The sequence below is a fragment of the Pteropus vampyrus genome, unplaced genomic scaffold (assembly GCF_000151845.1).
Source record: "Pteropus vampyrus isolate Shadow unplaced genomic scaffold, Pvam_2.0 Scaffold244, whole genome shotgun sequence".
In the NCBI taxonomy this organism is placed as follows: Eukaryota; Metazoa; Chordata; class Mammalia; order Chiroptera; family Pteropodidae; genus Pteropus; species Pteropus vampyrus.
The window spans coordinates 489,911-504,913 of record NW_011889025.1 but is presented as its reverse complement, the minus strand read 5'-3'; the positions used below and the strand labels follow the sequence as shown (position 1 = coordinate 504,913).

General features: G+C 38.0%; 1 protein-coding gene across 1 annotated transcript in view; it reads left to right on the top strand.

Moving 5' to 3' along the window:
- Nucleotides 1-3,303: 3,303 nt before the first annotated feature.
- The window catches only part of GUCY2F (guanylate cyclase 2F, retinal), a 92,998-nt gene continuing 81,298 nt past the window's right edge, over nt 3,304-15,003 (top strand). The window contains exons 1-3 of the mRNA XM_011374319.2: nt 3,304-3,337; nt 3,604-3,728; nt 10,316-11,130. Coding sequence (XP_011372621.1) covers nt 10,401-11,130 — 730 coding nt within the window. The 5' untranslated portion in view covers nt 3,304-3,337; nt 3,604-3,728; nt 10,316-10,400. The remainder of the gene's footprint in view (nt 3,338-3,603; nt 3,729-10,315; nt 11,131-15,003) is intronic.

Below are 15,003 nucleotides of genomic sequence, written 5' to 3'. Positions count from 1 at the left end.
TTTAATTAAGAGGATTTTGAGAATGCTTGTGTAATAGTGTCATCCTGTGTCTCAATAGGGTCATTACAGTCTCAGCTTTAATTTCAGTTTGGGAGCTGACTACTAGAGGGCAGCACTGCTCTGTATGCTGGTCAAGTTTTCTGGGCAGAATGTGGCAGAAAGCTGGGCCAGAGTTCCACCTCTCCCCTCAAAACTAAAAAAACACACACACACACACACACACACACACACACACACAAAACAAAAAACAAAAAAACACACAAACATTTATAATAACATAAATAAGTAGATAGGTAAGCGAAATACCTCCAAAAGCTTCTTTGTATCCTGAAGCAACATAACATAGTTATTAAGTGTTGAGCCCTGCAGCCATGCTGCCTGAATTTGAGCCCTGATTTTACCATTTAGTAGCTGTGTGACCTTGGCCAAATTACATAACCTCCCTGGACTTTATCTTTTTCTCCATCTCTAGAGTGAGGATAAGAATTGTCCTAACCTCTTAGGGTTGTTGTGAAAAATAAATGAAATAATATAGTGCCAGTTGAGAGGAGTACCCAATAATTGGTAATTATTATGTTGTCTGTTTGTGTGTGTGTGTGTGTGTGTGTGTGTGTGTGTGTGTGTGTGTGTGTGAAGTGTTAAGGGACCGTGCTTTTGCCTTTCCAACTAAGGTAAGAGGGAAGCTAGAGAGATGTATATGTGTGTCTTCACAATCATTCTTCTGGTGCGGAGAGGGTACCGTTTTGGATCCTTTCATTCCATGGCTCCTTAGGAAGTAAGGATCATCCAGAGATGACTGAATTCTGTAAATTCTTGGGCTTTGATATTAGGAATGTACAACAGGAACTGATATAAGTTTCAATAAAATCCAGTAGAATCCCATGAACATTCTAGTGCTATAGGTCAACAAGACCCTATGGGACAATATTTAATCAGTCAGACAGTGTAGTTGATGTCTCTGACACAATGATTCTAAAGGTTTGTAGGAATGATCCTCAGATTGTACTCATAAATGGATCTGGAGTTTTTGTATATTTTTATATTCAAAAGAAACCCAAATGGTTTTGAATATTTGTTCTAAAATCATCATTAATTATACTGTTATTGAAGTCTACAAAGCCAATGGGTATTGTAAGCCTATGGATAAATTCAATGGGCTCACCCTGTGATTTCTTTTAAGAGGCAGTGGTTAAGAGCCTTGATTCTAAAGCTAGACCACTTATTTTCACAATCTGGCTGCACTACATATTAGCTGTGTACCATTGTAATTTTTCTTGATCTCTCTGTGCTTCAGTTTCCTTGTCTATTAAATGTAGATGATAATACCAACCCTATAAGACTGTTGTGATGATTCAGTGATTTGGTATATGTAAAGCCAATAGAATAGTGCCTAGCACATAGTGAACCCTCACTGTTAGCTACTACTATTAACAGAGGTGGGGGAAGGAGAGACAGATGTTTGTGGAACTCTTAATTTAAAAAATCACTTTCTAAATTTTATTTATTTGCTAATTCTCAGCTATTCCTACCTATGAATTTGGAACCTTATGACTAGTCAGGATTTTGGAATATTCCTTGAGTAGTGGTCCCTTGAGCATCCTAGTCCTCATGTGAACTCTTCTGTGAAGTATCTGTTGGGGTTCACACATGGCACCATAGCCCCAGTAAGTAGAGAAGGCCAGAAGGCCCTCATTTGCACAAATATTTTGACCGGGTCACCCAAAGTTCTATAATTAGGGATTGCTTGCTTTAGGTAGTCACTGTGTTTTCCTGGAGCCATTGTTAAAGTACAAGTAGCCTTGGAGGGATAGCACAAGAGATGCATTAGTGGAATGTAGCAACGGTAATCATGGGCTTTGTTGGAGTCAAATGGCCTTGGATTTAAATTCTGACTCTACTAGTTACCCAAAATAAGACTGAGTTTAAATTCTGGCTCCACCGATTAGTGCCTGTGTAACTTTGGGAAGTTACTTTAACCTCTTTGTACATCTGGAATTCAATTAGTATCTACCCCATGGGATCACCGTGCAGGTTAAAGGAGATAAGGCTTCCAAGTATGTCTGTCACATCATCAGTACTCAATAAATATTATTGTTGCCTAAATTATCAGAGTCTTGGTATTCTCCTTTACAAAATGGGGAGAATAATATCTACCTTCATGGTTGTTGTGAATATAAAATGAGATAATGTTGATGTAAAAATGCCTACCATACTAAAAAAAGACAGACAGACGATAACGAGTGTTGACAAAGACATGGAGAAGCAAGAATCCTCATATATTGCTGCTTGGAATTAAAAATGGTACAGTCTCTTTGGAAAACAGTTTGGTAGTTCCTCAAAAAGTTAAACATAGAGCAATTCCACTTTTAGGTATATACTCAAAAGAATTGAAAAGATATGTCGACACAAAAATTCATATACAATGGTAAGGGAAGTACTTACTATTCATAAGAGCCCAAAAGTAGAAACTACGCACATATCCATCCAATGATAAATGAATGAATAAAATGTGGCATATCCAATAAAATGAAATATTATTCAACCCTAAAAAAGGAATGAAGTACTGACATGCTGCAGCATGCATGAGCCTTGAAAACAATACAATAAGTGAAAGAAGCCAGTCACAAATGACCACATACTGTATGTTTGCATTTATATGCGATGTCCAGAGTAGGCAAATCCATAGAGACAGAAAGTAGACTAGTGATTGATGGTGACTAGGAGGAAGGGAAGAATGAGGAATGACTACTTAATGTGTACAGGATTTCTTTGTGGGGATAATAAAAATGTTCTGGAATTGAATAGTGTTGAGTTGTACAACTTTGTAAATATATTACAAAACACCAAATTGTACACTTTAGAAGAGTAAATTTTATGGTACATGAATTATGTTTCAATAAAATTATTATTTTTAGAATGTTTGCCATATAGTAGCCCTCATTTAATAGAAGACATTTTTGGCCACCAATATCTTAGCTCGTACTTTAGGAATCCAGAACAGGGCCCTGAACTAATGGTGCCCATGACAGAGAGAGTTGCTAAGGGAAAAGGGATAGATCTAAAGTATGGGGAGTGTGCAGAAGTTGTGTGTGTTCCGTGGGGGTGGTTAGAGGTCTCTCTTAGAAGGAAAGGAAGTGAAGGCATTTAAGAAGAATAGAAGGAGATAAGCTTCACCTACTTTGAATTTTGCAGGAAGCCAGCCTGGATCATCTTTCATATCCTGGGCTAGAGTCACAGCTGATGAATGTTTTGACATTTAAAGCAGTCCTGGAGAAAGGATAATGTCTGATTATTAAACAGAAGGGAAAATGGAAGAACAGAGAGGAAAAATCCGAGAGTATGTGAGTACAACTTTGAAAAGTAGAAGAAGGCAGTAGTCTGGGGAGGACACATTTATCCAGAGGGCTCTAATTGTTTATTAATCTCTGGGTCAATGCATTTAGGTCAGCACTAACAGTGCTACAGGTGGGATCAATTTAAAGGATTAGACGTGTCTCTCTAAATCCTAATCCCAGTCTTGTTCTGAGGATGCTGAAGAGTGATTTACAAAACGGTTTACTATCCCTCTCAATTATTTACCTCATTAATGGAATTTATCAACAGTTTGGAGACCTTGGCAGAATTATGAATGTATAGAGGATGCACTGAAATGGACACATCGTGTAGCCATGCAAGAAATTTGCATGCACAGACGATAAATTGAAGACATTTGAGCGCTGATTTACATGGTGAGTAGTTGACAGCTCTTGTTTATTAGAGAGATTGTAATGAAGGAAAAACACAACCCACTTGGGAGCTCAGACTTCTGACTGAGATATATTAGTTTTACTGCAATACGTAGTAAAAAAGTAAAGAGACAAAAGAATGAAAGAGAAAGAAGGAAAGAAGGGGGCAAAAAGAGCTTTCAAGACACTTTAAATCAAATTTGGGCTCAAAGGCTCTAGTCAAAGCTTTTGTTTAATTTCCCTCATGATTATTTTTTATTTCTTCCTGATGTTGTCTTATACAAACTGTTAACTTGGTTCAGGCTGTAACTACAAAGATCAATCATCCATAGAAATTCTTGGCTTGACAAGCTAGAATGAGGAACCATTTTTCTCAGCCATTTGTCATAGTCTGTCTTTGTACGTTTAAAGAACTGTAGTTTTCCTTGTGAAATCAGGCTTTCTACCAGACTGTGAAAATTACCTTGAAATCAAAGGATGCATCCATATGCTCTAGCTACTTTTCATGGAAGCCCGATTCCATGCAGATGTTCAAACTTGAGTTACCTCAGCAACAACCCCAGAAAAGCTGTGAATCAGTAGTACTCTATTTCCAAAATTTCATACCTTCAAACTTTTAGTTATGTCCACATTTCCCATTAACCCTGGGGGAGGCTTCAGCTGGCTTGTTTTGAAAGACAGTGTCTTTTACACAAGAGCTTTACAATTTTGTCTTTAACCTAAATCAGCAGGTAAAGGCTTAAGGCATCTCCCTCCCTCCCTCTCTTCTTCCCTTCCTTCATTTCTTCCCTTCCTTCCTCCCTCCCTTCTTCCTTCCTCTCTTCCTTCCTTCTATGTCTTCCTACTTCTTTTTTTTCAGAATAAGTTTTCTTTTGCAAAATCTTCGGGTCAGGGATCAAGACTAAATCTCAGAGCATCATAGAACTTTCTGGTTCTCTAGAGAGTCCTAGCAGAGTTAGAAATACCAATGCAATGCATGAAATAGAGCCCAGAAAGAATGGAGGGACAAACCTTCAGCTTGAGGTCTGTTTAACAAAAAGCAACAACAATAGAGAACAAATAGCACTTTCTAACATGTGGCTTGTGGAAGGACCCATGTTGTAAATGTGTAAACTTGCAAAATACTATAAAAAAAGCAAAATTTTAATTTATTTTTTTTGTGGTAAGAACACTTAACATGAAATCTACCCTCTTAAAATTTTAAGTGCACAATACAGTATTGTCAACAATAGCCACTATTTTGTAAATCAGATTTCTAGATCTTATTCATCTTACTTATCTACGACTTTATATCCATTGCACAACTTCCCATTTCCCTCTTCCCATAGCCCTTAGCAAACACTATTCTACTCTGCTTCTATGAATTTGACCATTTAAAATATCTCATAAAAGTGGAATCATGTGGTGTTTGTCCTTCTGTGAATGGTTTATTTCACTTAGCATAGTGTCCTTCAGGTTCATCTATGTTGTTGTATATGGCAAGATTTCCTTCTTTTTAAAAACTTAGTAATATTACATTTAATGTATATACCACATGTCTTTATTCACTCATCTGTTGATGTACATTTAGTTTTTTTTTTTCCATATCTTGGCTATTGTGAATAGTGCTGCAATGAACATGGAGTGCAGATGTCTCTTTGAGATCATGATTTTAATTCTTTTGGATAAAATGCAGAAGTCAGATTACTAAATTATATGATAGTTCTCTTTTTAATTTTTTGAGAAACCTCCATACCGTTTTCTACAGCAGCTGTACCATTTTATATGCCTACCAACAGTATGCAAGGGTTTCAAGATTTTCCGTTTCTGTAAAAATGCCATTGAGATTTTGATGGGGATAATACTGAATCTGTAGATTGTTTTGGGTAGTATGAACATTTTAACGATATTAAGTCTTCTAAACCATGAGCTTGAGATGTCTTTCCATTTGTGTCTTCTTTAATTTTTTTCATCAATGTTTTGTAGTTTTCGGTGTACAAGTCTTTTATCTCCTTGGTTAAATTTACTTCTAAGTATTTTATTATTTTTTTTATGTTATTATAAATGGGATTGTTTTCTTAATTTTCTTTGGATAGTTCATCGTTATGTAGAAATGCAACTAATTTTGTATGTTGATTATGTTCCTGCAACTTTATTGAGTTCACTTATGAGTTCTAACAGGGTTTTTTTGTTTGTTTGTTTGCTTCTTTGTGGAGTCTTTAGGGTTTTCTACATATAAGGTCACATAATCTAGGAACCAAAATAATTTTACTTCTTCTTTTCTAATTTGGATGCTTTTTATTTCTTTTTCTTGCCTAATAGCTTTTGTCTAGGACTTCCAATACTATATTGAATAAGAGTGGCAAGAGCGGGCATTCCTGTCTTGTTCCTGATCTTAGAGGACAAGCTTTCATCCTTTCATCATTGATTATGATATTAGCTGTGGGCTTGTCATATATGGGCTTTATTATGTTGAGGTACATTCCTTCTATACCTAGTTTGCTGAGAGTTTTTATCATGAAAGGGTGTTAAATTTTGTCAAATGCTTTTTCTGCATCTATTGATGATCATGTGATTTTTATCCTTCATTCTGTTAATGTGGTGTGTCACATTTATTGATTTACATGATTTGAACCATCCTTGCATCTCAGGGATAAATCCCACTTGATTGCGGTGTATGATCCTTTACTTTCAGTTAATTAGAAATATTTTTATCACAAGTCTTGATAATCATTTCACTTACAGAAAGGGTGCTTCCATTCATTCAAATAACACTGTGCTGAATGCAATTTGCAATTTGCAAGCATCTTTATTACAACTGTTGTTATACCTAACTACATGAATTACAGAAAGGATATGGCTTTCATTCAATGAAAGAACACTGTGCTGAACCCCACTTGCAAGTAGCTTGTAATAAACATCTTTACTACAAGTCTTGATAAACAATTTACTACATGCATTACAGAAAAGGTATCACTTCCATTCACAGAAAGAATCCTGTGCTGAAAGCAGCTTGCAAGTACCTTGTTAGAAACATCTTTATTATCGGTTTTGTTAAACACTTCACTACATGCATTACAGAATTGTTATTGCATCCATTCACTGAAAGTACAGTATCTTGAATGCTGTTTGCAAGTAGCTAGTTTGAAACATCTTTATCAAAAGTCTTTTGAAAAACTTCACTATATGTTTTACAGATTTGGTATTACTTCCATTCATTCAAAAACATTGTGTTGAATGTAGTTTACAAGTGCCTTTATTAGAAACATCTTTTTAAAAAATTATATAAGTTTCAGGTGTACAACATTATAATTCAACATCTGTATACACTACAAATGATCACTCTCAAAAGTCTAGTTGCTATCCAACATGGAGTATGATTCTTTTAAGGTGCTATTGAAAAACAAACTTTTTAGAATTTGGAATAGGTAAGTATTGTGCTTAGGAGGAATGACCTGGATTATAATATATGAATGCCAACCTTACACATAGCCTAGACAGTTGATCACTTGGGTCTGAGGAGCACGAAAAGTTTCTTCTTTTTTCTACACAAAAGTGGCCCATCCCCCTTTGCCTACCTGCAAATGATGTTTGAAATTGAAATTATAATATTATAGATTAATTACTTTGGTATAAACTTCTCCTCAACCCCTGTAAAAAACAAACGATATTGGTTGGGGAGGAGTAGGGGAAAATGTCAAATATTATCAATATTTTACATATCACTGGAAATTATTTAAAGAGCATATTTTTTTTTTATAATTGTTTTTCTCTCCATTAATAGAGACAGCAGAGAGAGCTGGACTAGAATTTTGAAGACAAACTTTACCTACTGGACAATTTTGCCTAAGGATTTCTGATCAAGGCCTAAGATATAGTCCTTTTAAGAACATAGTAATATAAAACATTTCATTTGCACTCCATGCCTCTTCTTCACTATTTAGGCAAAACATATTTGTTGAGTACCTATCATGTGTTAGGCATTGGGCAGGGCACTGGAGATACATGGTGGGCAAAAGAAGGAAAGGAACTTACAAATTTGACCTTACATATGAATTATACTGGGGGGGATATTTTTGCTCTCTTCTTCTTGCTTTATACAGTTGCTAGGACTGGGCAACAGTAAAGGCAGCTCTATATGGGGAGTAGAGTCCTGTTCACAGCAACAGGGCAAGGAGGCCAACCTACTGCCTTTCCTCCCCTAACGTACCTAATTTGATGAGTTCTCTCCCAGAAGTGATACATTTAAACAAGAAATTAGCACTTGGATAACAAAAGCTAAGATTTACTGAGTTCTTGTATCAAACACTGAGCTAAACTCTTTGCATATATTCTCTTACTTTAAATACTCAAGAAAACCAAAAAAAAAAAAAACACTAATCATAGCCGTTTGAGGTAAGCACTGATTTCACCCTCATTTATAGATGATGAAACTATAGAGGCTCAGAAAGGGTAAATAACTTACTTGAGGGCCCCTAATCTATGAAGTCACTGAGACTACCATTATTATACCTTTTATACTACCCAGATTGAATTTGAATGATTACAATATACACCAAAAATAGGGACAGTTTATAAATCAGAGTGACACCTTCCCTAATGGGTATAAGTATGAGGCAAATATGGAAAAACAATGAACTCAACCTGGGGATGTTAACTGCACAGTATAGGGAACACTTCAGCTGGGTCTTGAAGGTAGAGCTCATCAGGAGAACCTGGAAGCGGATTGTGGGAGGAGGGAAGAGGGCATGCAAGGTAGAAGAAATGGTGTTTTCCAAATCTTATGCTTAACAAAATATGTGATATATGTCTGTAGAACTGCAAAACTTTTACTATAGTATCAGGTGAGAACAGTGGGAGATGGGGGTATAGAGAAAGGCAAAGGCCAGATGGAGAAAGACTTCACCTGTATCATCTTGAAAGAGGCCTCTACATTTAATGACCCCATTTCATTAATTTCTATTCCTTTGTGACTCATTGTGGTCCCTCGACTTGCAGCCTTACTCTCTGAATCCAAATCCAATGGACAAATACTCTTCTATCTTTAGCTTACTTGACTTCTCTTTAGCTTACTTGATTTCTCAGAGTGTGAGATGTGATAAATACTTTTTATCCTCAAAGTCTCATCTTCCTTGGATTGATTGTAAGGTACTACTTTCTTCTGGATTTTGCTGTTTCTCTGGACTTTTCATGTAAGTTTTCATTATGACTTTCTTTCTCTCTGCCTGATCTTTAAGTGTTGTGGGTTCTCACAGTTTTGTCCTCTGGTTCTTTCTTTACAACTCTCTTTTGTTTTTCTTCTATACTACCATGTCTTCAATTACCCTCTATCAATTGATCACACTCAAATTTATATCTCTAGCTCAGCTTTCTGTTATGAGATTCAGTATGTTAAATTGTCTACTGGATATTGCCTCTTCCATATTCTATGGGCAACCAATTCAAAATGTCTAATAGCAAGCATTATATCTCTCACCCTTTCTTCTAGTGTTCCCTATCTCAGAGACTTGTATCATTTTCCAACCAGTTTTCTAGGTCTGAAAAGCTCAAAATCATCTTGGAGTCTCCCTTTTTATCCCTTACCTTCTACACTTTGTTAGTTACCAAGTTGTTATTGGTTCTACTTTCTTAATCTCTTTGATATTTTTAATCTTGGTAAAATTCATCTCCATTCTTCTACATCTTCACTATCACTCTCTTGGTCTGTCATTTCTCACATGGATTACTACAACAGCCTCCAAACTGGTCTCCCTGACTACAGTCTTGCTTCCTTCCAATCCATTCTCCACACTGCTACTTGAGTGATCTTTTAAAACTAGAAATTTGATTATATCATTTCTCTGCTTAAAATCATTGTCTACAGGATTAAATCTAAAAACCTATGAATGGCATATATGACTCTCGGTGATCTGGTTCCTACCTTGGCTGACATTACAGACCCAAACAGAACAAATGGCTTGGAATTCTGAAAATCTAACATATCTTTAAAAAAAAAAATTATCTGTGTCTTACTGCATGCTGTTCCTTCTGCCTGGAAGGCTCTTAGCATCAACTGACCTCAAAATCCCATTCACTTGTCTAAGTTTTCTTTCAATACTCAACTCTGAGAAATGTCCATCCTTCTCCCTCTTCTTCTTCCCTGAAATCTCAGTTTGGGTGAACCTCTTGTCTTCTCTGTCTGGGCTACTTCAATCATAGTACTTTTTACCCTGCATGACTATTATCTGTTTATATCTTTGTCTCTCTCCAAGAGGGAAGTATGATAGTGAAAAATTGACATATTTAAAACTATAATAATGATAATATCACTAATATAATGCTAATGACATGCCAGACCCTATTATAAGTGCGTGCTGTATGTAAACCCATGTAATCCTCACAATACTGTGGGATGGGCAGTTATTACTGAAGTTGAATCAACAGGACTTAGTGGTGGATTAAATGTAGGGGCAGAGAAGAAGAAAGAGTCTCAGTAGATGGCACCTCCATTGACTGTTCACTCAAAGTATAAACACTGGATGAACAGTGTGAACATTGCCGTTCATTCATAACCCATATCTCCAGAAGCTTCAGGAAAATGCGAATAATACATCTTTCCATCTTATTGACAGGCATTTGGAAACACCACAGTTCATCCTGGGAAATCAGACTAATCTTTCAGGATCTCTTCATTAGCTTGCTGGAAACAGAAGGGCTATGTTCTTGAGACCTTCGCCTTTCTTTCACCTTATGCTCTGGTTTACGGCTTCCAGAAGACAGCAAGGACACCATGACCCTGCATCATTCAAGCTCCTGTGGTGCTTGTGCCTCCTGGTCCTCACATACTTCCCGCAGCAGGTGTGGGCACCCCCCTACAAGATAGGGGTAGTTGGCCCTTGGGCTTGTGATCCGTTGTTCTCAAAGGCACTGCCTGAGATTGCTGCTCAGTTAGCCACTGAGCGGATCAACAGGGACCCATCATTTGACCTGGGTTACTCTTTTGAGTATGTGATTCTCAATGAAGACTGCCAGACTTCCAGGGCCCTCTCCAGTTTCATTTCCCACCACCAGATGGCCTCAGGATTTATTGGACCTGTCAACCCTGGCTACTGCGAGGCAGCCTTGCTTCTGGGAAACAGCTGGGACAAAGGAATTTTCTCTTGGGCTTGTGTGAATTATGAATTAGACAATAAAAATAGCTACCCGACCTTTTCTCGGACACTTCCTTCTCCCATCCGGGTACTGGTAACTGTCATGAAATATTTCCAATGGGCTCATGCTGGAGTAATTTCCTCAGATGAAGACATTTGGGTGCACACAGCCAATCAAGTTGCAAATGCTCTTCGGAGCTGTGGCCTACCTGTAGGGGTCGTCCTGACCACAGGCCAAGACAGCCAAAGCATTCGGAAAGCTCTCCAGCAGATTCGCCAGGCGGACAGAATTCGCAGTGAGTTCTTTCTCCGTGCTGAGGTTTAAATGTGGCTTCAGTGAAAGATATTACAATCTCCAAAAGGTTTCTTACCCTCACGCTCTAGGACAGCATATCACTCCCCAGTTCTTCATGTGTTTGCCCTCTTTCACTCACATGCAGGCCCCAAGCCTGTCCTGCTTTAACAGAGCCTATTTTATAAACTGAATAAAGGTACAAAGAACTCTGAGGTTAAAATGCCCTTGGAATCCAGCACCTGCTCTGAGCACCTGAGTGAGGAAGAATAGCATCTAGAATAATTATGGCCATGTACCCTCTATTCCCTTAGGACCCTGGTAATTTCAGATTAGCCAAAGAGGGGTGCTATTAAGTCTCCATTTTTATCTGTTCTAGTTACTGAAGAGAGATTTGCTTTTCAATCTCTTCTGGATACTTTCCTCATAAGTGCCCAAGTACCTTGTGTCATCACATCTCACTTAGAACCTGTCTTCTCTGGACTCCAAAATCCACATCCCGCTTCTGTCCTCCACTCCCAAAAGTAGGGCTTCTTTCTCAGCAGCACAGAACTAGTGGACATGGAGGGTCCTGGCTGATGAATTAAAGCATATTAAAATAAGACTGCCTAAAATAAATTTTTCCCCTTCCAAGAGAAGTTTTATGTTCAAAGATGATTCTTGCAGAGACAACGGACAAAATGTTAAGCATTATGGAATGACCCACTGAAGCTATCTACCATTGCCAGGGCAAGTTTGGTACATTTTGAGGAAGGAGGTCCTTCCTGGTCCTTTTTAATTAAATGTCTTTTACTTACTTACACTCATTGCAAGCCCTTGGAACACTTGGTTTTAATTTTTTTCTATTCTATTTTTTTAAATCTCTACCTTTTCCTAGAAAGTGGCAGCGATTTATGGGAACACTACTCATTTCCTCACTGCAGCCACTCCACCACTTTAAGACAGATAGCTCAGACACTACTCTGTAAAACTGATTACTTCTGGGATTAGTCCTAGTCCTAGTCATTTCCTTAACACAACAATGGGCTTGTTAGAGAATGGTCCAGTTTAGGCCTGGCCTATACCCAGAATCCCATTTTAAGTTTCAACTGTCTCTAGTATTGGACTTTACTTATAATTATTATGAGAAGATGAGAGCAAGAATTTTTAGTTCCAGGAACTACAGTAGACTGTTTCCAGCTCCGGTCTTCAAGATTCTGTAATGTTAAGCAATCAGTGTGGCTCTGATTACTTCATAATAGAGCTGATACTTTCAAAGCAGAGCACAGAACATTTTTAAATTTATAAAACCATTTCCAGGGAGGAGTCATACCAGAAACAGGCTAACATATTTTATATCATAACTTTATAATATGTTACAAATCTTCATGAAGCCCAGTGTTTCCTGCAAGTTTACATTTCATGAATGTTTCATATCCTACACTTTCTAAATAGTATACTCTTTACAATGACATTTTGCCTCTACCATAAAATGTTAAATCAATCCAGGTCCTGAAGCTCTTTGGGTTGTCAGATTGAGAGAACTTAGGACTGAGTGCTCACCACCCACAACTCCTTTAAAGCAGGGATGTAGCAAAGGTACACATTATTGCCCTTCTATTAGATACTGATTCTTTTAGGTCAATGGTTCTCACTCTGGCTGCACAATGGAATTACTCGGACATCTTTTCAAAATGATTTGTGCCAGAGTGTCACCTCCAGGGATTCTGATGGTCTGATAGTGGGGCCCCAGCAAAGATATTTCAAATAGCTTCCCAGGTGCTTGTAAAATACAGCTGGTGTCAAGAACCAAAGCTTTAAGTTAATGAAATTGCAAACAAATATCTTAATATGACTTTGTTTAATCAAATTTTCTTTTTTGTAACAGTATGGATCAGCCCACTAAAGGAATATAAATTTTAAGATTGGTGTTGGGGAAGCCCAGAGAGGAAGATAAGTGGTTACAGAGCAAAGGAAGACCCTGGGTAGGGAAGACAGCAACAGGAACTGAAGTAGATAAAAGGAAGTGAAAACAAAACTGTGTACTCCAGGACTTTGTCTCTGATTTTTGACAAAACAGGCAGACTCAGATGAAGCATGCTGAGACCCCAGCAACATGAGTCAGAATGTGGGCAGGTGGGTGGGCGGAAGGGATGAGCAAGGAAATGGAGCCATGGGTTAGGCTGTGCCCTGAGTATGACCTCTGGTAGCTCAGTGTGCAAATGTCCAAAAGAATGAGTGGTACTCACTCACACTTGATATAGCCAGTTGTTGGTATATGAGGGCATGCCAAGTGGTGGATGGGATTTGACAGGAGTTGTGGAAGAGCAGTGAGTCTTAATAAGAGTGAGATAGGCTTTTTATCTACTTGATTATCCATTGAGAACAGCGCTCCCATTTCTGGGAGCATGAAAAGTAGGATGCAGAGTATAAACATAAATAGACAGAGTATCAGGAATTTAGCTAATTGGCCTGCAGTTCAGGGCACATCTCTAGTCTCATCAGTTTTTGATCCAATGGGACAAAAGAGCATCCATTCATCAGGCAGAGCATGGTGAATGAGTATGGATTGGGCCAACAAAGCAGGAGGAAAGTTACAACACACCAGATATCTCACATACCAGATCAAATCTCTAGCTGATTTTTCTACTCCCTCTCAACTGGTAGGACTGGCACTCCTAAAGTATTAAGGATACTTTTATAGATAGATAGCTATTATCTATCTTGACTGCAAAGGCACTAAACTTTTTGAGTGACATCTGAGAAGAGCTGAGGAAGGCAGGGCCTGGTCTCATCCCTATTCTGCTGGATATGAGCCTACTTTTAACACTGTGGACTCCCAAGCAAATCTTCAGAGAATGACCTTTTTGATATACAAAACACAGCGGAAAGGATCCCTTCCTTTGGAGAGGACTGTTAATATTTGGAAGTAGTAGAAGTAGTTGGAAGATTGTTTTGGTCTGATCTGCTCACAGTAACTGCAATCTCAGCCCCATGTGGTAGTAGTGGTGAGGGATAGTGGTGGGAGGAAAGGGAGAGAGAGCTAGCCCACTGCTGGCTGGTATGCCACTTCTCTTTCTTGTAAATTTATGTTTCCAATTAGGAAATGTCACTGGAACCTTACTGGAGTCAGAATGATTGCCTTCTCAGAAACAGTTCAAAATTATGGTTACACAATACAATTCCAGTGATAAAATTTATAATAAAAATGATAACAATAACAATAATAATAGTTGTGGGGTCTTGGGAAGGGAAATAGCAGGAATGTCGTTGGATGCTGCCATAGAGACGATGAAAGCCACCATAATACTACTTTACATATGAACTGCTCTCTACAGTTTACAAGATATTTGCATACAGATAATCTCATTTAATCCTCAAGATCATCCAGGAGATAGGTATTTTCTTTCAAATTTTAAAACACCTGTGAGTCTCACAAAACAAGTAAATAGCTGTAGGCATTATTAACACCAAAGAATGGGGTAAATAAAGTCCTAGAGAAGGGGGAATTCAGCCTCTCCGATTATCAACTCATTTCCTTTAAACTTCAAAGGCAATTATTAATTAATTTTTGTTTCTCACAAAGTCAAATAGTAGCGATATTAATCAAAGACAAAGGCTTCATGTTACAGTCAAGGGTACTGTGTGGTTCTGTGGGTTGTGCCCTGCACAAGGGAATCTGAGTAGGCATGAGGGCCAAATCCAGTTCACTCTTTGCTCCTTTAACCATGAGCCCTGTTGGAAGTTTTGATCCAATGGGACAAAAGAGCATCCATTCACCAGCCAGAGCACCTGTGGGATTGCAATTACACCAAAGAGGTTCTTTTGCTAATTCTCACAAAGGCTAGCAGGAGGTCTCACTAAAAAGCTCTTTAGAGAGCTTTTCAAATGGCTATTT